The following is a 24,619-nucleotide window of genomic DNA, read 5'->3' as shown; positions in this document are numbered from 1 at the left end:
AAAAGAAACCATGTGACTTTAGCGTCCTGAAGTGACCTTTTCTGGGGTTTCAAAGGTATGTTTGGCATCAGGAAGTGATGTTTGCCCATGGGTCCTGTCAATCAAAGTTACCAACCAATTAGCTTGGAGGTATATGTGTGTGTGTGTGTGTGTGTGTGTGTGTGTGTGGACAGCCCTTTTTCCTGTTTCACAAGAGGTTCTGGGAGAAGCCGCTGAAGAGTTGGTCTTTTGGGTTCCTGACCTCAGTTTGTTGGGGTGGATGCTGGGGTCTCTTAGAGATAGTTAGATTTTTACCTCTCTCTCTCCTCACCAACTTCTTATGCACTTTAATAAATACTTAAAAGTCTAAACTCTTGCTAAAGCTTCTAATTTAAGGCAACCACTCATTAGAATTTAGACATCATAGCAAAAACTTTAGCCCCCTTACACTAGTCAACATCTTTTGGGATCCTGATCCTGTCATTTAATGTGTTAATTATTTCTCCCTCACCCCATCCCCCCTTTCAGACTCTGTGCCTATGAATTTGATAAGTGTGCCATCTATGCCATTATCACTGGTAAAATGTGAAGTGGCACAGACCCATACATGAATCTCTCAGGCACTCTGAGGCACACCAGAGATTATCTTCAAAGTAAACAATGGCAAAAGCTGACTATTAGTAATTGCTCTTTGAGTTTAGTCACTCAATCAGTTACAAGTCTACCTGACTGCTGTTGTACACATTTCTCCAGCAGAATGACACCATAAAAAAGAAAAAAAAAGAACAACCTATGTTGGTCAGATGTTTTGGTAAAAACTAAGTAAACTCTCTTTCCTGATCAACATCTAGCATCTAGATTCAGTGCCTTCAGAGTCCTATAGTGACCAGAATTCACCAGGCTCGACAGGGCAGGAAGCTCTAAGTCTGAGACCTTGTTCTCTTTCAGTCTAGGCTGAGCTGTTTTCACACAAAAGACACCTCCTGATGTGGTGCAGTGTTTGTTGATTTTGACCCCAGAGGGCAAAGGAAAGAACAGAAGGAGAGAATTCCCAAGAAGAAACTATTCTATATCATCAGAGGAAGGAACTGGCACAATGAGAGAGCTAACTCAAAATCCTTCTGAGCACCTCTTAGAGCCACCAAGCCTCTCTGGCAGCTTTCACACACTGAACATGGCGACCTTTCAGATCATCTCTACTCTAGCTGGTTGGGATTGAAGGTGAATGTAACCTCTTTTGGAAGATTCAACAATAGATATGACAATTGGGATGATCACTAGGGACAGTGTGTTACACGTATAAACAACTCTGTTATTTAAGGAGTTGATGATCAAGTGTATGTAAGACCCTGGTCTCCATGCTTATCCTTCCTCACACTGCCTTCTCTTTACCCTTTGTTTGGGAAAAAGAAAGATAATTAAAGCTCTCCCCTTTTAATTTTTTTTTTTTTTTGGTGAAGCAATTGGGGTTAAGTGACTTGCCCAGAGTCACACAGCTAGTGTTAAGTGTCTGAGGCCAGGTTTGAACTCAGGTACTCCTGACTCCAGGGCCAGTGCTCTATCCACTGCGCCACCTAGCTTCCCCTCTCCCCTTTTAAATTTAACACTTTGGTAGCAGTTCTGGTAGACAGAACAGCCTACAGTTTGAAAAGGGGGAATGGGCTAGGGTTTAGTTTTTTTTTTTGGTGGGACAATGAGGGTTAAGTGACTTGCCCAGGGTCACATGGCTAGTAAGTGTCAAGTTTCTGAGGCCAAATTTGAACTCAGGTCCTCCTGAATCCAGGGCCAGTGCCCTGTGCCTCCTAGCTGACTCTTGGCTTAGTCTTTTAACATTTTTGTTCAGTTGTTTCAGTCATGTCTGACTCTTTGTGACCCCATTTGGGGTTTTCTTGGCAGAGATACTGGAGTGGTCTGCCATTTCCTTCTCTGGTTCATTTTATAGATGAGGAAACTAAGGCAAACAGGGTTAAGTGACTTGCCCAGGCTCACACAGCTAGTAAGTGTCAAATGTCTGAGGCCGGATTTGAACTCAGGCCCTCCTGAATCCAGGGCTGGTACTTTATCTACTGTGCCACCTAACTGCCCCCACTCTCTGATTTTCTATGAGGTAGTTGCCTGTTCTTGTCCCCTGCTCTCCTAGAGTGATTATACATGAGAGCACACAGAGGAAGTTCTTTGAGGTCAAACTTTTCTGATGAAACATATTAGGAATATTCAAGGTATGATTTCTAAGTCCGTCTTAATATTAAGGTACATTTTACATATGTGCTGCTATGTGGTTATAAACAAACAAGGTTCAGCTGCCATGGGACAATTCATCCCTGGGCATCCTCCCTGCTAGACCCCTACCAACCCCCGCTGACTTTAGAGATGATTGAATTATTCTTCAGCTATCACCTACAGTCAGGTAAGAGCATCTATGTTCACATAGCATTGTCTTAAGCATTGGCTACACCAAGAAAACACTGTGCCTTTATTTTTTACATGGCATCTTTTGAACACAGAGCATAAGAATCAGACTATACCAGCCCTTTGTTGAGAAAAGCTAGCTCAGGCGTGGTCCCCAAGTACTCTACTTTGGAGTGATGCAGGGAGTCATCCATTTTGTCAGTGCAAGAACCTACAGCCCATGTCTCACAGGAGGACATGACGATAGTACCTGGCAATCAATGGTCTCTTTTTTCTGGAAATACATTGAAATTTACACCAGGTGCTATATTCTACTTGACCACAATCAGACTTTTTCATCTTGGATGGTTAAACCAAAAAGTGCACTGTTAATAAGGTGGTACCCCAAGGGGCTTCTCTGCCATGTCTGTGAACAGTCAAGTAGCACTTGTGTTTACTATTCAATGCTTTCCAATTTCGCCTCTTACAGCTAATGTTCCTTCAAGAACATCAAAAAATATGCTTCTAGGCTTACAACAGCAACAAAAAGAGAAACTTTTTAACAACCTCCAGATTTTACAAAGCCACTTTCCCCTTTTATTGTTTCTTCTGAGAAAAAATGTGGCTTACCTATGCCTGAAAGACTTAAATGCATTCTATTCTTTCTTAGTTTGGAGCGGGTTGGGTAAACTCTTTCTTCCCCCTTAAATTTAATATCTTCTCAATGAACAAACATTTATTTTCTGTCTCTTTCATTTTCCCTCAACCCCCTTAGTGGAAAAAGAAAAAAACAACACCAAAATCCATGGAGAAAATAGTCATGCAAAACAAATGCCAGCATTGCCCTTGTCTGAAAAATATGTTTTACTTTAGACCCTGAGTCTACTGCCTCTCTGTCAGGAGGTGAATAGCGTCCTTCATGAGTGGTTAGCCTGGGGCTGGATTAAATGGCCTCTCAATCTAAGGATTCCCTAGAATGTTCTTGAAAAGTCCTACATCATTATGGAACTTGGCTTTCAAGATCAAGATTCTTAGCCCCAGGGAGCAGTTAGGCGGCACAGTAGATAAAGCACTGGCTCTGGATTCAGGAGGACCCGAGTTTAAATCCAGCTTCAGACACTTGACACTTACTAGCTGTGTGACCCTGGGCAAGTCACTTAACCCCCATTGCCCTGCCCCCCCCAAATTCTTAGCCCCAGAAACTCAGCCGGGTTCTTTCTGTTCACGACTGCCTGGGACACTTCTTGAACTTTTTTGGGCATTGGTTCTGTGATTCGTGAAGTAGGGACACTCCCTAATAGCCAGCTACCCAGTCGATGTACAGTTATAGAGATGAAAGTGCTTTCCAATCCTCAGGAAAATCTGTATTTCTATAAGACCAAAATAAGATTAAAAAAAATATAAGACCAAAACCCTCTTTGTTTCTCACCAGGCTGTAATCTGGACTCTTCCATCATGCCCCAGAAAACGCTTCATCCTGGAAGGTTACTTCAACCCTGTGATTCACAACTCAAAGTACCCTCAGCCCCTGCAGCCCCTTCCTCTGATCTGATGGCTCCTCCCAGAAGCTTGATTTAAGGAGGTCACCTAGGCTATCTCTCTCTTCCTTTTTCACCAGACCGAAATCTGGACATCGCGTCCCCAAGCCCAGGTATCTCCCAACCCCTTTCAGCTTTCTTTTCTGTACTGTCTTCCCCCAATAGAATGTAAGCTTCTTCTCCCATGAGAATGGGAGTAGCTATTTTTCTTTTTGCTTGTATTTGTATCCTTTGTGTTTAACACAGTGCTGTACACATACCAAATGCTTCATACGTGTTTGTTGTCAGATTGATTTTTGAAGTCCCTGTCCACAAATTTTTATTGCAGTCTACAATTAGGGTCTATTATCCTTCTTTTGGAATATGTCCATAGCTTGTACACCCAGATTGCTATGGGAAAACACCCATGTCTGTCAGTTATCTTCTTTCTTTCTTTCTCTCTCTCTTTCTTTTTTTTTTTTTAGTGAGGCAATTGGGGTTAAGTGACTTGCCCAGGGTCACACAGCTAGTAAGTGTTAAGTGTCTGAGGTCAGATTTGAACTCAGGTACTCCTGACTCCAGGGCTGATGCTCTATCCACTGTGCCACCTAGCTGCCCTCTTTCTTTCTTTCTTTCTTTCTTTCTTTCTTTCTTTCTTTCTTTCTTTCTTTCTTTCTTTCTTTCTTTCTTTCTTTCTTTCTTTCTTTCTTTCTTTCTTTCTTCTTTCTTTCTTTCTTTCTTTCTTTCTTTCTTTCTTTCTTTCTTTCTTTCTCTCCCTCTCTCTTTCTTTCTTTCTTTCTTCCTCTCTCTCTCTCTCTCTCTCTCTCTCTCTCTCTCTCTCTCTCTCTCTCTCTCTCTCTCTCTCCCTCTCTCTCTTTTTCTAGGCAGGGAGGGTTAAATGACTTGCCCAGGGTTATACAGCTAGTAAGTGTCAAGTGTCTGAGGTCAGATTTGAACTCAGGTCCTCCTGAATCCAGGGTCGGTGCTTTAGCCACTGCACCACCTAGCTGCCCCATGTTTTCATCTTTCAACTAGTATTCACTTGAATATGTATTTGTTGGATTGAAGCATTTATAGCAAAGCCCTTGACTATTTCCTGCACAGTGTCCCAGTGACAGCCCACCCTGGGGGGTGACTACTCCCAGGGAGACAGAGAGTAGTGACAGACACTTGGGTTAACACTTCAAACATTTGACTCAGCAGGAGCAGGAGAGGCAGGGAACTGAGAAGTAATGAGGGAAAAAAATGAGCAAGCTTGGAAAAATGGCCCTGAGGAGCTTTTGGCTAGAAGGCAGGGGTTCCTGAGCTAGGAGGTACCTAAATGTAAATGAATGGAAGGAAGACTTGGTCTCCAAGATCATGTCCCATTCCTTGGTAATTCTATTTATTATTCTGAGGCACAAAACTATAGGTGCCATGTCTGTGGCAAGGTTCACATCAAGTCACAGACTACACTACTGAACTACACAGGATTTGCTCTTCACTCTCACTTCCAGACTGCCCCTTTGCCACCACTGGTCAACAATCTCTCCTTTTTGAGGGTCACTTCATTCATTTTTGGGGGGCAGCTTGGTGGCACCACAGTGAATAGGATACTAGGCCTGGAGTCAGGAAGATTCATCTTTCTGAGTTCAAAATCAGCCTCAGACACTTCCTAGCTGTATCACTCTGGGAAAGTCATTTAACCCTGTTTGCCTCAGTTTCTTCATCTATTAAATGATCTGGAGAAGGAGAAGGCAAACCACTCCAGTATCTTTGCCAAGAAAACCCCAAATAGGGCCACAAAGAGTCAGACATGACTAAAAAAATGACTGAACAATAAAACTCATCCATCTTTACTAATCGGTCCAGAACTATCTTGTTTCAGGACATTCTACCTTCTTTCTTAAGGAGTTTAGCACCTGACCCAAAGTCTTCTTTTCCTCAAATGCTCCCCTCATATCTGGGCATTTTAATATACTTTTTGATGTCTCTGTGAGCACCCTCATCTTTCAGTTTACTAGTCTCCTCGACTCCTATGACTGATATTTGTCCTGCATCTCATCTACTCATGGTATGGTCAGATCTTTGATCCCACCATTACCCATAACTGTTCTATCTCTATAATCCTGAATTCCAAAATCCCCATCTCTAATTAACAGCATATGCCTCATTTTGTACCCACAGTTTACCATCCTTCTGAGGGAAGAGAAATATGCTTTGCTATCAGTCCTCTAAAGTCAAGAGTAATCATTGCATTGATCAGAGTTCTGATGTCTTTCAATGTTGTTTTCTTTTACATTATTCTTATAGCCATTGTGAAAAGTGGTCGGCTGGTTTTGCTTACTTCGCTCTTCATTAGTACATACAAGTCTTCCAAGTTTCTCTGGATTTTTAATATTCGTAATTTCTTATGGTTCAATAATATTCCATGACATTGTCATATAATGATTTGTTCACTTATTTCTCAATTGATAGATGTCCATTTTGTTTCTAATTCTTTGTTACCACAAGAAGTACTGCTATAAATATTTTGTATGTATAGGATCTTTTCCTTTATCTTTGATTTCCATGGCATATATGCCTACTAACAGTATCACTGGGTCAAAAGATATTCGTAAGATAGTGACTTTTCAGGTTTACTTTGTTTTCCAGAATGGTTGCACCAATTCACAATTCCACAGAGTGTTCCTATCTTCCCATGGTACCAGGCCTGCATGGTATATTTGCATCTTTTGTCATCTTTGCCAACCTGATAGCTGTGAGGTGAAACCTTAATGTTTTTAAATAACTTACATTTCATTTATTGTATTAATGATGTGGGAATTCTTTCATATGGCTATTGATCATTTGTATTTCTTCTTTTGAAAATTACTGCTTTTGAGCATTTATCAATTGGAGAATGATTCTTGATCTTATGTACTTGTGTCAATTCCCTATATAACTAGGATATCAGACCTTCACCAGACATTTATTGAGAAGATTTTCTATCAACAAACAGATTTTTTCTTATTCTAGTATATTGTCCTTGTAAAGACTTTAAATTGTGGTTTATACACACTTCTCTGTGCACGTGCTGTATTCCTCCAGTAGAACATAAGTTTCTTGAGGGCAGGGATTATGGTTTTCCCTCTGCCCCCCCCCCTTTGTATTCCCAGCATCCCGCACAGTGCCTTAATAAATATTTGTCGACTTGAAGAGACTGGTTTATCCCAAAGTGCTCTGCACCTGCTTGACTCATTGTGGCATTTCCCATTTCAGCAATCATTGCAGGCTGTGTGAGCTGCCTCTTTGTCTCCTGAGTCCACTTGTTGAGAAACGCCACCCCCCCTTCTCACCCCCCCATATGTCCACAGCAGAGAGGAGGCTACTGCTACTAGGGGGATGCATTTTCTCTCTTTATCGCTCACCTTCAGCAAGCAATGTCCTCTTCCTTCAGCCTCCCCAAGATGCCCTTTCCCACCACCTGAGCCCTGCTGAGACAGTAATTAAGGCAGAGACTGGGGCTTCACCAACACTTAGAAGCTGTTTCAGAAAGCCTTGCCTGCTGCTAGAGAGAAGGTGGAGATTTCAGGAAGAACACCACCACCCTGTGGAGGCCCAGAACCTCCTGTCTACAAGGATCCCAAAGCATCGAACTCATGGTTTTCATGGTAGACAAGGAACAAGGAGACTCTGGTTGAAGAAATGGAGGCATGGAGAAGTAAGATGATTAACTCCACAAAGCAAGTCATCACTGGAATGACTGAATGGAACTCAAGTTCCTTGTTTTGAGTCCACAACTTTGCACCAGAAGAGATTTTTCTGCCCATTTATATTCTCAAGGCAACCATGAACTCAGCAAACATGTATAACTTGACTTCTCTCCCCTGCCCTACTAGACTCTGCTCTCCTTTTCTTCTTCCTCCATTTCCTCCTCTTCATCACAGTGCTCCACTACCCCACAGTTTTTTGTTGTGTTTTTCACAGAGCCAGGTGACTGACATTTTAGCCTGCTAAAAATCCAACCTCCTCATGATTTCCATTGGACTCACCAATTATTTGTTTGATCTGGGACACAAGTTCACAAGGGCCACATGAAGTGTTGGTGGACTTCAGGGGTTATTTTAGTCTTTGCTGGGCTCTGTATTATCCCCGAAAGAATTTGGTTTGTGTGCCAGCGAGAGAATTCTGATTGGTGATTTTTGTAACTGGTAAAGACAGTTCTCTCTCCAAATAGTATTGGCCATCATTTTAAGGGTCATTAGATGTTAGCCCAGGAAAGTCAAATTCATGCCAAAGAAGAGTACCTGTAGTCAAGGAGGCGCTCCATGAGACGGGTGACAGAAGTGACAAACGAGAGGCCTGTTTCTCTCCATGTTTCCTGTTCAATTTTCTCTAGTAGACTGTTGGAGAGAAAAAGACAACTCCTGAGACTTGACTACACATCGCCGTGAAGCTGCAGAGAGACAGTGGGAGCACCCAGCTCTTGGAGACAGCAGACTCACCAAACTGCAGCCTTACCTCGGGTAGGGCCCAAACAGCTGAGTTCTGCTCCACGCAGCAGGAAGCAAAGACAAGGAGGTTACTAAGCTGATAGCAAAGAATGAAGATCCGCTGTCCTCTCCCATTGCCCCAGAAAAGGTTATAAGGACAAGACCTGTGCCCTAAAACACATGGGCTCAGAGCATACCTAGGGGTGACAGTGTGGATCTGAACAGCAAAGACAGACACAGAGACAGAAATGGTGAGAGTGCAACTGACAGAGAAAGAGGGAGAAAGGGAGAGAAAGAAGGAGGGAGGGAGGGAGGGAGGGAGGGAGGGAGGGAGAGAGAGAGAGAGAGAGAGAGAGAGAGAGAGAGAGAGAGAGAGAGAGAGAGAGAGAGAGAGAGAGAAAGGAAGAGATGGAAGAAGAAAAAAAGAGGAACAGAGAGAAGATCAGAGGGAGGGAAGGAGAGGGAGAAGGTGAAGGTGAGGGAGAGATTGAGAAGGAGAAAGGGGTGAAAAGGAGCAGGGAGAGAGTGGGGAGACAGAGAGGATAGGAGAGAGGAGGTGGAAAAGAAGGGGAAAAGAGAGGGGAGGATCAAGGTAGGGAGAGAAAGTTGGGAAGAGAGGGGGAGGGAGAGAGAGAGAATAAAAGAACAATGATAGGCATATTCAGAGTTATCCCAAGTTAACATTAGCACTACTTCAAACAAACCATTCTCAGGAGTTCTGAACTCCCCTTTTATGAAAAGTAGCATGGAAAATTCACTCTCTAAGACCACCAATTGCAAAGCAGGTAGTGATTTTCATTAGCAGAGGGAGTTTCCTTATACCCTGCACCACTGAAATGACAGGTCTGGTCCCCCCAATTTTTTTTTTTTTACTTTGCAAATTTGTTTTTTTCAGCAAAAGACTTTCTGGCTTGTAATTAAAATACCACTTAGGTAAAGAAAATCCTCAAGTTTGAAACCACAAGTGAGATGAGAGGGGCCTTTTTTTTTTTGCTATAATTGTTCTCTATTTTTCATTCTTTGGCATAATAAAAACAACATCATTTATCTTTAAGTGGGAGGCCTCAGGGAAATAAGATCTTTTCTTTTTTCTTAGCATCTTACCTGGTAGGATGTGTCCTACCACAGCACTGAGACCCATGGGAAACTCGTAAAAATTCTAGAATATCAGAGCTAGAAGGAGAGCCTTAGAAACCATATGGTTGGATCATCTGTTTTACATTGTGCAAATCATGTAACTGAGGACCACAGTGGGGGAAATGACTCACCCAAAGACTCAAGTTTAAACAATGAGTAAATGGCACCACTTGAGCTAAAGACTAAGTCTCCAGGAACCCAGGACTCAGTCTTTTTTCTTATTTTAAATTAATTACCAAGGATTTATCTTCTCTCCCTCCACTTTCCCTATTTCCTACCCCCAACACCCTCTACTCGGCAAAGAAAAAGAAAATTCTTGTAAAACATGGGTAAAACAAATCTCCTCCTTGGCCATGTCCAAAAAATGTGAGTCTCTTTCTGCATATTTAGTCCATTCTAGTGACCAGAAGGTGACTATTGTCTAGCAGCAGAGGTTCCTCACCATCCACAAGAAAGACCTCATTCCTTAGAAGAATGAATTGATCTCTCATAGATGTAGTACCACAGTGCAAAAATGTCCTGGATGGGGAAGAATCCTTTTCTTTTTGCCATAGGCGGTTTGTTTTTGGATAAAATAGAAAACAACATTTAAATGGTTAATTCTTCCTTACTTCGTGATCTGCTGCTCTTTCCCCTGTGCTAGGAAGCTTTAACTGGTTAATTCTTAGGAGAAAAGACCAAACTGATGTGAGTGATATAAGATGAAATAGAACCAGCCAATTAAGATGAAATAGCAATTGTCTTGTATTAATGTGATGTGTTAAGCCCATCCTTTAGTGCGGGGGAAACTACCAATATCTGTTTTCTGAGTGTTTCAGATTGAAGATGTTGAGAATGACGGTGACCTCATAAGAGGACTAAGGGCTGACATGGCTTACAGTAGGCTGAAGAGCTCCCGGTAGTTTTCATCTCCTTTCCCTTCAGATACCAAGCTATCCAGTTTATCGATTAACTCAGCTTCCACCTAGAGGAAAGAAGAGACTTCTCAGCAGGTGGACAATGGGGTAAAAAATTCAGCCATTCAAATGGGGGGAACTGTGCCTGGCTTTTGCTTTCTTCCTGCTGTCTTTCTTGTTCTAAACAAACTCCATTTGAGACAGATTGTTGCATACCACTCTGATTTCAAGCTGCCCCATTTATTTTATTGAATGATGAGACCTAGAGGTTTCAGATATCCTTTCCCTGAACCAAGGCAAAAAACAAACCTACCCCGGTGAGAAAGGCATTTTAGTTCTCAAAGAAGGCTTTGTTAAGCTGTTTTCTTTTGCTTGCAGCAATATCCATATACTGTCTTTGTGTAGAAAAAGGGAATTTGGCTAGAACCTTATCCTCTCTTACCAGTCAGTCACAAAGGAGAGCTCACTGGGAGACTAATCCACGGTATAATTGCTGACATTAGTTTGTGGTGATTATATGAATGAAGAAGGGAATTAGAGGGCCATGGAACTTCCCATTCAGCAATTCACCTTGAAGAGCAGCACTCTTTCCACAAAGTAGATACACACTGGGATCTAAACTCTTTTGTGCTGATGCTATTTACCAGTCAATTGGAAGTGTTGGATTTTTATCCAAATTCTAAAAAATGAGGTGCAATAGTACTTCTGCTCATAAATTATTCCTTTCAAGGACACAATGCATAATAATTCTGTTTATTAGCTTTTTACCACATTGAAATCGAGACAGGGATTGGTCATATGTGAAATCAAATCAAATCTTTCCAATCTTGGGATTATTTTTGACTTTCTTCTCCCAATACTACACCATCACCCACTAAGTCTTTTATTTTATTTTTTTGTTAAGGCAATTGGGATTACGTGACTTGCCCAGGGTCACACAGCTAGTAAGTGTTAAGTGTCTGAGGCCAGATTTGAACTCAAGTACTCCTGACTCCAGGGCTGGTGCTCTATCCACTGCGCCACCTAGCTGCCCCCCACCCATTAAGTCTTTGTGTGTGTGTGTGTGTGTGTGTGTGTGTGTGTGAGGCAATTGGGGTTAAGTGACTTGCCCAGGGTCACATAGCTAGTAAGTGTTAAGTGTCTGAGGCTGGATTTGAACTCAGGTACTCCTGACTCCAGGGCCGGTGCTCTATCCACTGCACCACCTAGCTGCCCCAGTGCCACCTAGCTACCCCCATCAAGTCTTAAAAGACACAGAGGAAGGCCTCTAGCATGTTGAGTCTATATAGGAGGAGAGGGATCAGAACTGCATAGCATGCAAAAGCATGGTTGGGTTGCACTCTGCACCACTGAGGAGAACATGGATTCTTTAAAGTACTGAAATATTCAGATAGATAAAAATGGCACATATGCATTTCCTGAAAAACCAAAGGAATGTCCTTTCACTCTGTAATATGCTTCTCCAAGAAATACAAGGGAAAGATGAGAAATAGATATAATGACTCTGAGATTATATATGAAGCAAAGTGGTATTCTAAAGGTCCTTAAATAGGAAACTGAATAGGTGAGTAAATAAGGCCATATTTCTAGAGACCTATTCCAAACCCTAACTACTTGAACAGAAGAAAATTCACAAATCCACAGTTTGCAGAATAGTAGAGTTACAAGGGACCTTAGTGGTCATCTCACCCTCAATTTACAAACAAGGAAATTGACAGCCAAGGAAGGGAGTTGATTTGGTCACAACCATACAACTACTTAATAGCAATGCTGAGATTGGAATCCATTTTACCTGATTACCAATCAAGTATTCTCACTACACAAACTTTAGCTGTATGTTTCCTGGATTTCAAATAACTGGTACAAGAAGGACTAATGAAGACCTGACTTTAAAAGGAAGTCTGACGTCCTAGCTGTGTGACCCTGGGCAAGTCACTTAACCCCCACTGACCCGCAAAAAAAAGGAAGTCTGATTCTGGTTCTGGTTATAACAAAGGAACCTGCTTCTCCCCCCCCTCCCCCCCATATCATACAGGTAGACCAGTTTCACAATTGAGAGTAAGGAAGGACCTGTTAGAGAAATTTGGTTAGGGTCTGAAACAATGAATGGTGAGAATGCTACTGTATAAGAAGATTTAGATATAGACAGTAACACATTTGCCAAGTGATGGGAAAAAAAATTAGACTACTTCAAGTATTTCCAGGAGCATGAAATGAGGGAGAGATTTTGGGGAGAGGTCTAGAATGACAAAGAAGGAAAAACTAAACCATATGTCTCCAAAGTAAATATATCTAAGCTAAATGGAAAAGGAATCTATTCGAACCTGTAGCGTTATAATTCACAATATCGACTCATTTAAGTTTATAGCAATTGCTTTTATTCTGACCATTAGGAGAACTAACATTCCTGAAGTGAGATCTTGCTTTTCCCATTTATTCTTCAACAATGAGTTTTATATCCCAGAGGCTCTTTCCATACATCCAGACAAGGTTTTCTAACCACCAGAGTTGCAACCTTAATTTGAAAAATCAAGCTGTGTTTGGCTTGCAGAACATGTTCTATTTGCAATTGTTTTTTTTTTTTTATGCAGGAAGAACTCAGAGGGTTACCCTGCTGCAGAGCTAACTGGAGTTCAAATTGCTTTGCTTTGCAGTACTGACTACGACAGAACATAAGAGCTCAGCTTTGGACTTGACATATATAGTACGAGCTCGGTAAAGATCTGTTGAGTTGAAAAATTGATTGGTGACCTGGACTCTCTTGAGAAGTAGCTATACTTTTTGCTTTGTCCAGTAGATAGAGGCTGGCATACTGGGCAAGGAAAGGCCACTGCTAAAGGCTGAAAGAACAACTGTCCTCCTTTCCTTCCCTTGACTTTGGATGGAATCAGAGGCAGACTCTGGCCATGGATGGTTTTCTTTTGAGTTCTGTGTAAGTTATCCCTTCACTTGCCTATCAACTGTCACGCCATTACAGAGGAATGAGACCAGAAAGAATGAAGAAAGGAGAGGCTGACATTGAAGGGGCAGAAACACATGGCTTTGGGGGAAATAAGAGACCTTTTTCAAAATAGTGATTTCTCTTGACTTGATTTGTGACCAGCACCTTTGTTCAGAAAATCCAAGAAGGGGACCCATGGGAGATCTCCAGAGATCACCCAGTCCAACCCTTTGCCTTCAAGCTAAGGTTACTATGGTAATACTACTATAGTAAACCCTCTGGCTCCTCCTGCATTAAAAAAAAACCCTATTGTAAGCAAAACATATTCTACAGACTAGACTTTTCATTTAGTATCCTTCAGGGAGGATGACACCTCCTGATTCACCATGGGCACCCTCTGTGTCTCATAATAGTCCTCCTGGCTCCTGGAAGATGAAGTATTCTCCCTGTTTGTTCTCTCCTTGATCATACTTAGTCCTCATGCTTCTTCCTACTCTCAGTCCTGGCCCTCTCACTGCATAAATAAGCTAGGAAAAGTAGCTCACTGTTTCAAATCATTCAAAATCAATCAAAACAAAAAGCAAAACGTGTTAACAGAGCCCCAAATGGCAAATCCTTATGTAACTGATGGAAGATGCCTAATCTCTCACCAAGGTGCAATGAACTTGGTGACCCTGCTTGAGGAGGCCTGGGTCTAAGAGGAGAGTATCCTGAATGACCCTGGGAAGTTGTCTTACCTGCTTGAAGTTGCCATTTTTCCTCTGTTCCCAGTCCATCATATCGTGAAAGATGGGGATCATGATGTTACGGACCTCTGGCTGTGGGACTAGTGTAACACCCAGAAAAGGACCAATCATTCCCGGAATAAAGTGGATTTTATGTTCACCTAGATGGCGAGACAATTTATGTTTGATTAATGTCTAATACTTCCCCCCGACATAGGACCTAAAAATGCTAGGGTGTCAATAAACCTACTGGGTTGTTAATACTCTTAGAAAAAAAGCAAATTCTCCATCTAAGAATGTTTGAAGAACTCTTCCTTTTGTTATCCAATTTTCATGAGTGAGTCCATTGTGGTTCTGTTAGGCACACTGTATCCCCCTTTCTAGAAACCTAAGAGTATTTTCTATGAATTCCCTGAAAACTTCAAACTAAATCTACTTTATTCTCAAATCAAAGGGTAGAATGGGTATTGTTTGGTGTGGACTTTTGTCTTTATTCTCATAGTTAGGATGAAGACCCTGAAACCATTCCAAAGACAGTCTATTTATTTAGCAAATGGCACTTACTGGTTTCAATTTCATTAAAGAGCAGCCTTATTCTGCTTTTGCCTCTGAATATATATCACTAAACTGGGAAGGCTTAAGCTTTTCACTACCATTACTATGGAATACACACACATCTTCACAAGCTTCCTACACCCCAGCTTGAGCATAACCTCCCAGGTATCAGGTAGTGGCACGACATTAGCTGTCACTAGGCTGGAATAGAATTGGGACACTCAAAACTAGCAACATACTTCCATGTGATTATCTTTTTCCACATTTTATAGTGAAAAAAGATTGGGTCCTTTATTAAGAAACAGAGAAGGGGGCAGCTAGGTGGCACAGTGGATAAAGCACCAGCCTTGGATTCAGGAGGACCTGAGTTCAAATCCAGCCTCAGACACTTGACACCTACTAGCTGTGTGACCCTGGGCAAGTCACTTAACCCTCACTGCCCTGCCAAAAAAAAGAAGAAAAAGGAAAGAAAGAAAGAAAGAGAGAAACATATATACCCGGATCTACTTCAAAAAGGAATTAAATCCTTTGAAGAAGCTCTTCTATATAATTAAAAGGTACCAAATTCTTGGTTGGAAAAATAAAAGAGCTCTGTAGCTTGTTTGCTTTTTGTGATTGTGTGAGTGGAAGAGAAGACAGGCACTTAAGCATATTTGCCCAGATCATGGCTGGGCCGGTCAGCAATAGGAAGTTGTAGCTTTCTCTTTGGGTTGTGAAAGAAATGTCTGGATTACAGTAACCACATCCCAAGAATAGCATTGTCAGTCTTTTAAAAAACTAATGAGAGGGGCAGCTAGGTGGCACAGTGGATAGAGCACTGACCCTGGAGTCAGGAGTACCTGAGTTCAAATCCTGCCTCAGACATTTAACACTTACTAGCTGTGTGACCTTGGGCAAGTCACCTAATCCCAATTGCCTCACTAAAAAAAAAACAACAACAAAAAACCAAAACAAACCAAAAAAAAACCTAATGAAGAGCAAACTGGTTTTGTGTGCCTGCTTATGGTGGGGATGACTCTTCATGGTCTTTGCTACATGGCAATGATAGCTTATCACCATGTAAGGCCATCTCATAGTGATCAGAAAACATCATTTATATCAGCCCCCAAAGGCAGAAGTTACTATGAAGAAGAAACTTTTGAGATTACTAACTGTGCCCTGAAAAGTCTGGGAAACTTAGCATATTTTGAAAGTTTATTGAATGAGCATGTTAATATGATGCTATAGACTGCTCACCTGGTGATGGCAGTGATATCATGAGTGCTTGAGGATTTTAGGACCAATTTGGGGGCTAATATGAAATCATTTCTGTCATAAAGAATTTAGTTGGATGGGAGAAAATTAGAACACTGATGATGGTTTTCTGCTTGACTGCATTCACCCTGAAACAAGCAAGATATTAGCTATTTTTTTTTTTTTTTTTGCAGAATGATCACCCTCTTTCTGGTTTTTCCCTGGACTTGTTTTGTGACTATAGCAGCTAAGTGACAAGGGAAGGCTATGTGATAATTCAACCTAACGTAGAAGGGCCAAGTATGCCACTGAAAACAAACTTTGCTAGGTGAAGTAGATGGGATGTATCACCAGGATGACAGATCCTTTATTACTCAAACTGGTCCCTCCCAATCTTACAGTGAAAAAATGATGACAGCATCACCCATCAAGGCAATCTAAAGATTCCTATTCTGAGTGTATTACTTGAGAAAGCTGCTGTAGAAATTAAAACCACAGAAAGGCTGTAGTCTTCTGGAGGAGAAAACCCCCAAATTTATGAACCTTCCAGACAGATCTGAAAGCTCAGGTAGTACAAAAAACTCTTTTCTTGCATCCATCAATTCTGCAGTTTGATGTCAGTGATCAGAATTGAAGGCCTGATGAAATAGGGTGACAGAGTATTTGGTGTATATTCAAATAAAAATATTATTTACCTACATTTCTTTTAGGTGAAATCTAATTTCTCATCATTTCAAATTAATATGACATATTTATATAATCTAGCCAAATTTCAAATGAAACTTAAAAAAAACTTGGTGTATTATTATTGTTGTTGTTGTTATTATTATTTTTTTTTACAGGGCAATGAGGGTTAAGTGACTTGCCCAGGGTCACACAGATAATAAGTATCAAGTGTCTGAGGCCAGATTTGAACTCACGTCCTCCTGAATCCAGGGCAGGTACTTTATCCACTGCACCACCTAGCTTTGCCCCCAGTGTATAATTCTTAACAACCCAATAACAAACTGGGTAATTTCACTTAGAAACCAATCTGGCAGAGTTCTTTTACTCATTTATTTCCTATTGTTAGCTTAGGACTTTTGGCAACTTAGAAGGACTATCATGTCCAACTATTCATAGTAGGTGGTATATCTCAGAACCAGATGTGTCCTCATTGGCTCTTCAAATCTTCCTGCATCAGGAGTTCTTAACGTGGGGTCTGTGGCTTTGTAAAAAAATATTCTGATATGTGTATTTTTTTTTGTAGTTGATTTCTTTGGTAGTCCTCTGTATTTCATTCTGTGTACTTAAGAAACAATATTCTGAAAAGTGATCCATTGGCTTTACCAGACTGCTAACGGGGTCCAAAATATAAAAACATTTAAGAAGCTCTTGTCCCAGATACTAAAGTAGTATTTTGTTCCCTTATCCTATCAAGAATTGCTTATTAAATTAAAAGCTGAATGCCCTTGATAGATGAGTTCCTAGAACTATGTTCTAAGACTAAAAAGAAAAACAAAACTAATATCATTAGCCCATGCAAAAAGGTTCTTTTTTCTTCTTGTCTTTCTTGACTTTAGTTCTTAAAAATTAGGGCAGGGTATTCTTGAGACTAAGTCTAAACTATATTGCTTAGAAAAACATTCCTTTCCCACTCTTCCTTAGTTAATTAGTGACATTGTAGGAGACCTAGCTTTTTTTTTTTTTTTGGTCAATTCCATACTTGCTACAGCCTCTGTGTAGTATGTCTAACAACAGGTAAAAGACACGGCATGAATGTTGTTTGATTTCATTAAAATACACGGGGAGAGTGATGATTTCCATTACCCATATAATATGGCTGTATAAGACATGGAAGTGAGGAAGAGGGAAACAGTAGAGACCTACCTAAGTTCTGCCACATGCTGAATAGTTCATAAGCCATCATTACTCGCATGTCACCATATCTGGGAAAGATAATACACATTCCACCTATTACAAAAATAAAGTATAGCACAGCAATGCACTCAGCACAATGAGATCAGTCTTTATGCCCTGTTTCCAAGCTTTGCAGAATACTGTATCTATGGTTTGCAATTCTTAAACTCGCTCCTTGGGGATGCTTCCATGATGAGAGCTAGTTCCCTGACCACACAAAGGAGGTCTTTCATGGAAATATAACCACATCTGGAGCTGTGGTGGTGAATGAAGGATCAGGAGACAACTGTCTTACTTGTCTAGAATCTTCTTCCTCTTGGCTGGAGTGACAATTTCTAGCTGGAGGCTTGGTTGATTTATGAACAGGACTGCCAGGCTAAAATAGGAATTCCACACCTAGAGAGGAGGAACAGATGAAACAGGTGACAAGCCGTGTACAGACGGCATTTTTTTTTCCTCCCCTGGCCTTGCAGAGAAAGCACTTCAAATATAGTCATCTAGCACAGATTTTGTGCTTCATTTTTTTCAGGTGAAGATTTTTGTTTTTAAATGTCAGTGCCAATCAGGGGACTTGGTGTTGGAAGCAGTCAAGAATGCTGAATCAGTTCCCGAAGTTACGCACATGCTGAATGTCATTTAGCACACCGACAGAGGGCATCCTTGGCTGTACCCCGTGTTGGGGAACTGGCAAACATAAGGGCCCATCTCAGCTCTTCCATGCAGTGCCAGTGATACACAGGGGAGAAGAGAGGGACCCCAGAGACCAGCCTTTGTTCAGGCTTTCTGGTAGCTTTAAAAGAGGCAAGTGAGGAACTGTTGGAGAACATACCTTAAAATCAAAGTCTGTGTCTGTGAAATTCTTGTGCAGTGCAGAGGATAAGTACTGGACAGTAGTGACGATGATACTGTGGGGAAAAAATGAAAAAGGTGGCGTTAAATGCAGATAACAGCAAAGAGGTAGGGTTTAGCCCATGAGATGTTCAGGAACGGGGCCTGGGTCCACACCATTGTGTGATTCACATCCTTTTCCTTCAGATCCAGAATTCAGCTTTCTAAGGGGCTAAGGTGGAAAAAAATCATTCTGACACATTTAAAGAATGATCCTAACTGTTTAAATGATCAGAAAGAAATGTAATCTGAGCATTATTTTTAAGGTAGAATTTGTAATAGTTTGCAAATGGAATGCAAATTCAGGGTATACTTCTCAAAAGTAATTCATGTACGTTTAAGGTAGGACTATAAAGTAAAGAGATGGATTCCATAAGATGCATATGAAAATCAGTCTCATCATAGGGCATCAGTGTGAAACAGTGGGAAGGGTGTTAGACTAAAAGTCGGGAGTTGTCAACATTAGTATTAACTCTCCCATATGTCGGCTGTGTGACCTTGGGGAAGTCACTTTTCTTTTTTTTTTTTTGCTGGGCAATTGGGGTTAAGTGACTTGCCCAGGGTCACACAGCTAGTAAGTGTCAAGTGTCTGTGGTCGGATTTGAACTCAGGTCCTCCTCATTTCAAGGCTGGTGCTTTATCCACTGCGCCTCCTAGCTGCCCCTTCACTTTCCTTTTGAAACCTGAGTTTAGGTACCTATAGCTTGAGCAGATTTAGATGTGCTAAGGTGCATTTTAGACCTAATATTCTGTGATGCTACAATCCTAACCTTGGAACCACTCGAGTAGGTGGCACATCGATTCTCATTTCTTTCTTTCTTTTTTTTTTTTGGTGAGGCAATTGGAGTTAAGTGACTTGCCCAGGGTCACACAGCTAGTAAGTGTTAAGTGTCTGAGGCTGGATTTGAACTCAGGTCCTCCTGAATCCAGGGCTGGTGCTCTATCCACTGCGCCACCTAGCTGCCCCTTCAATTCTCATTTCAAAGGACTGGGAACACAATAATTCAATTTTAAATGGTGGCAGAGGCTTCCAGTTGTTATAGCTTTGCTTTCAGAGCAGACTGTTTGTTGTTATCTATCAATCTGAGCAAATGGAATATATGGAAATGATTTTGCAAGCCTTAAAGTACCGCATAAATGCGAACTAATTGTTAGATCTCTCTCGTGCTCAGCATTTAAGTCAGGAGCACCATCTACAAAACTAAAACCTTGTTTCAATGGGAAAATAGTCTCCATTTCCCAAGAGTCTGTTTTATGATATAATTCATAGTAATGCACTGGGGCAGCAAGAGGGAATCTTTTGTTCACTTTTTTTTTACCCCAGAAGTGTCCAAGTCACACAGTACCAGCAAAATGGGACTCTTAAAAGTTCCAGGTAACTAGCTGTTTCTCCTTTTTTGTTTTAATAGATTTTAATTTTTTGTTTCCATATTAGGACTAGAGTGCAACATTGGTACCCCACGTCACATTAAGCAAAGCCATTTCAGGTGCTGGCTTTAGCAGATATAACTGGATCAGGATCGCCACATGTAATGCACTTGTGTGATAGAGGCTTTATAGTTTGCCAGGGACTTGGTAGTCTCTCATTTGAGCCTCACAACAGTCTTGTGAGGAGGACAGGACAAGAATTATCAGAGCAGTTTGACAAATGAAGAACCTGAGATTCAAAGAGATTTGTAACTTGGCTCATAGCTGACTAGGGGACGACCTCGTAACTCAAGAATCATTTTGTCTTAGCTTTGTTTAGGTTTTGTACATAGTTATCTGCATATGTGGGACACTTTACAGTAGGACCATGGATTTATAACTGAAAGGGACCTTTATGTCATCTGATCCAACCCCTTCATTTTATAGTAGAAGAAACTAAGACCCAGAGAGGGTTGAGTACTTGTCCAAGGTCACAGAGGTAGTCATTAGCAGAGTGACATTTGGATCTAGGCCCTTTGACTTCAAATACAGAACTTCCAGTATGTGAAACTTAGAATGGAAGTGTCTTGAGGGCAGGGACTTTGTCTTTGTGTTTGTATCCCCAGAGCTTAGCACAGGGCCCAGGATGTAGTTGACATTCAATAAATGCTTGTCAAATTGAACTGGCTTGAACCTAGGTGTTTTAACTCCTTGTCCAGTACTCTTTTCATCATCCCATTGATGATAGGAAGTTTTACTGCTGTGGCTATTTCTCTAATTGACATTATCATTTAAGGCCAACCTCATGGCACGTTCCTCCTTTCCAATTTCAAAGACTTGTTTCCTTGACCCATCTATGGAAATGGTAACAGACAGTTTAATGGCTGAGAAATTTCTAATGTTAGAGGACCATGAATAATATGGTTTGTAACAGTGCTAAATGTTAAATACTCTACTAGGGAAATGCTGCACATATTAGGTACTCAGTAATGTTTGAGATGAATATTTGTTGTGGTTCCAGTCATTTTCAGTTATGATTCTTCATGACCTCATTTGGGGTATTCTTGGCAATGATACTGGAGTGGTTTGCCATTTCCTTTTCCAGCTCATTTTACAGATGAGGAAACTGAGGCAAACAGGGTTACAGGGTCACACAGTTAGTAAGTGCTTGAGGTCAGATTTGAACTCATGAAGATGAGTCTTCCTGACTCCAGGTCTGGCACTCTATCTATTGTGCCACCTAACTGAACATTTAATTATTTGTTAAATTTAATCAAATAGAAACATAATCTAGTAAAGAAAAAGATGCCAGATGATTCTCTCCCTCTCTCTCTCTCTCTCTCTCTCTCTCTCTTGCAGAGTGATGAGGGTTAAGTGACTTGCACAGGGTCACAAGCTAGTGTTAAGTGTCTGAGGCTGGATTTGAACTCAGGTCCTCCTGAATCCAGGGCTGGTGCTTTATCCACTGCACCACCTAGCTGCACCCTCAGGGGATTCTCTTTTGGTTTCTCTCAATAATATGACTTAATACTGCTACTTTTCAGGGTTTAGCTTCCGTTTTTTGCAAAGTTTTTCTTCTCCTCCCCTTCCCCCCGCCACCACCTTTTTGGCTATCCCAACCCAATCTTATTTCACTAATATTATCTCTGGGCTACCATTTTTCTTAGCAGGGTTTGGTAGTTGGACAGGATTTGTTGCCTATGATGCCAGGAACTCACTCATTCCTCATCTAATCCTTCATCCATCAATAAGCATGATCAGCGTGAATGGCCCTTTGACACTCACTTGCTTGTGAGCAGCCTCATCACCATCCAGTCTCGAGGGAAGACGCTCATCTTCATCAGGTTCCGAAATACACAGAAGATCTTAAGCAGGAACTCCTGTCATAGAAGAAGGGCACGACACAAGGGTCATTAGTATCAACACATCTTGCCTGTTTTCTTGGACTCTAATAGAGTCAATGAGGGGCTCTAACCACCTCGAATCATTTTGTCCTTCTGAGGCATCTCCTAACTTTGGGGTAGGTGGTCTGGGGGCTTCCAAGGGATCAAAGAATGGCCTAAGACTCCTAAGAAGGTATGTCAGTCAGCTCATGAGCAGTACTATGCATGTTTAGCTTAATGCCCAAAGTTCTACTGATGGGACAAAGAAAGGGTCTGGCAGCAATATGAGTACAAAGAGTCTGTCTCCTGTGTCCATCTACTAGTGAGCTATCCCTGGGTTGTACATTATGCTGTGCTGTTTCTCATTTTTTTCATATTACCTAAACCTTAGAATGCTTCAGCAGAAATAAAGCCATAAACTTTTATTTCAGGTTAGGAACTTTTCAACAGATTTCTACTTTTTTCCCTTGACATTGGAAGCACCATCTAGGAGATTAGCTTTCTCCATGTTAGTTTAGGGAACAATAGCCTGTGTGGGTGTCCTTGGAGCATCTAAATGGTGCAGCAGATAGAGTGCTGGGCTTGGAATCAGGAAGATTCCTCTTCACGAATTCAAATCTTACAACATTTAGCATCTGTGTGACCCTGGGCAAGTCACTTAACCCTGTTTGCCTTAGTTTCCTCATCTGTAAAATGAACTAGAGAAGGAAATGGCAAACCACTTCAGTATCCTTGCCAGGAAAACCCCAAATGGGGTCACCGAGAGTCAGACATGACTGAAAAACGACTCAACAACAAAATGAATGTCCTTGCAGTGAGCATTGCCACAGACACATATTCTTCAAATTCCAAGTCAAGCAGCCATAGCCTATGTGCCTGGGACTTTGCATAAAGCAGCTCCTCTTGGCTATCCCAACCCAATTCGATCTTACAGACATCTCCATTGAGGATAGGTAAGGAATGTGGCAAAGCACAAGTAACTAACAGTATGTGAAAGCTAACGAATCCCAGTGACTATACAGCTGGATAAGGGCAAAAATGCCACCATGTTGTTTTGGAGACCTATTCTGGAATACTCTTGCTTGGTTCTGCGGGCCAGCTTCTTTGTGCTTTCTGCTCTAGTGTTTGCAATCCAAGTTGCTACAGCCATATAAAGGGTAACGGGTTAATGTGGCAATTGCCACTTTCTTGCTCCTGACATCTTCTTGGAATTGTGTATTAATGAAGGGAAATTATTCCATTAAGTCAGTGAGTTACCACTGGGGAGAACTTGACAACCTGTAGTTTGAAGAAGGCTGTAATACCAATTCCAAAGAAAGGCCAAATATCTGTGTCGCCTCGACAATTTATTTCATCTATCTCATTGAAATACTTGTCTCCTCCCTAAAAGCAGGAAGCCAACACTGATCTCCCATAACTTTGACCTCAGTAGCCTTCCATGTATAACAACCTAGCACACTGTTACCGTACTATCCCGCCTGCTCCTACCTTTAGCTCATCCTTGCTCTGAAAGTTGTCCAGTAAATGTTGGAAATGTGTGTCTGACATCTGACGGAGCAGAGACAGGAGGCAGGACACATACTCCCCCTGTCGACCAATAGGAACATACGCGCTTAGCACAGACAACTGCAAGGATCATTTCCCCAAAGTCCACCTGGGTCAAGGGAGAAGGGGTGGGTTTGAAATGGCCCCGATGTCCATGGAAAGATGGTGAAAACTATCAAGCTTTAGTGGTAGCTAGATGGTGAAGTAGATAGAGTGCTGGGCCTGAAGTCAGGAAGCTGAGTCTTCCTGAGTTCAAATCTGGCTTTAGACAGTTGCTAACTGTATGATCCTGGGAAAGTCACTTAACCTGGTTTGCCTCAGTTTTCTCATCTGTAAAATAACCCAGAGAAGGAAATGGACAACCGTTCCAGTATTTCTGCCAAGAAAACCCCAAATGGGGTCATGAAGAGTCAGACACTACTGAAAACGACTGAACAGTAAAACCAAGCTTTAAGTGAGCTTCATTTTCTGGTAAGGAAGGCTAGGTCTGCTCAAAACAGGGCATTTGCCACAATGTAAACAAGGTTGGAAAGTGTCATCACATTATGGGGTCATTGAAAATAACAACCCCTAATGAGGAAGCATGCAAGGTGAGAGGCTGATAATCTTCCTTACAATTAGCTGATACACTATGCTTTCCAGTTAACAGTTTACACGCACAGGCCTCTGACTTCCCTTAGTGGCAGAATTCTCATCCAGCCCCTGTGAAGCAAAGTTTCCCACAGAGGATTCGGACTTTAGAGGGTCTCTGTGGCTCCAGGGTTTTCCTGAGGTTGGGTGTGCAAGGATGAAAGGGCTAGGCAGCAGTCAGAAAAAGGAACCACACAGAACATTTCAAAAGCAGGAACCAAAAGAGCCCAAACAATGGGGACAAATAAGGAAGCACTGTGGAGTGGAAGGCAGCAGAATTTAGGGATAAAAATGAGAGTCCTTCCAACTGATTCAGGTGTCAAATATGGATCCTGGCAGCACCCAGATGCCCAAATAATGGGGCAGCGAATGAGTTAAGCAGGCAGAAAGATATCTATTCTGGAAGACATGTGGAAAATGACTTCATTGTGCATGGTTGGGTTTTTTTTAGTATTCTTAAGACCAAGGGAACCTGACCTCAATCCAATATTCATATCCAATTATCTTTGCTGGAGAATTAAAATTGTCATCTATGTGATGTA

The 24,619-nt window shown here is 41.5% G+C and overlaps 1 protein-coding gene across 5 annotated transcripts in view; it reads right to left on the bottom strand.

Annotated features, from left to right (window-relative positions):
- Positions 1-24,619, bottom strand: part of DOCK3 (dedicator of cytokinesis 3) — a 529,377-nt gene that overhangs the window by 66,628 nt on the left and 438,130 nt on the right. For 4 of the 5 annotated variants that reach the window (XM_043985259.1, XM_043985293.1, XM_043985275.1 and 1 more), the window contains exons 27-35: positions 23,391-23,489; positions 21,805-21,899; positions 18,554-18,629; positions 18,020-18,120; positions 17,695-17,753; positions 14,050-14,198; positions 10,354-10,439; positions 8,367-8,393; positions 8,153-8,248 (exon numbers count right to left, since the gene is read on the bottom strand). In XM_043985259.1, the coding sequence (XP_043841194.1) occupies positions 8,153-8,248; positions 8,367-8,393; positions 10,354-10,439; positions 14,050-14,198; positions 17,695-17,753; positions 18,020-18,120; positions 18,554-18,629; positions 21,805-21,899; positions 23,391-23,489 (788 nt within the window). The remainder of the gene's footprint in view (positions 1-8,152; positions 8,249-8,366; positions 8,394-10,353; positions 10,440-14,049; positions 14,199-17,694; positions 17,754-18,019; positions 18,121-18,553; positions 18,630-21,804; positions 21,900-23,390; positions 23,490-24,619) is intronic. The other variant, XM_043985283.1, reaches the window with a different exon arrangement.

Source organism: Dromiciops gliroides, chromosome 1, assembly GCF_019393635.1.
Source record: "Dromiciops gliroides isolate mDroGli1 chromosome 1, mDroGli1.pri, whole genome shotgun sequence".
NCBI lineage: Eukaryota > Metazoa > Chordata > Mammalia > Microbiotheria > Microbiotheriidae > Dromiciops > Dromiciops gliroides.
Note: the sequence above shows the minus strand (reverse complement) of the source record. Positions and strands in the feature narration are given on the sequence as shown.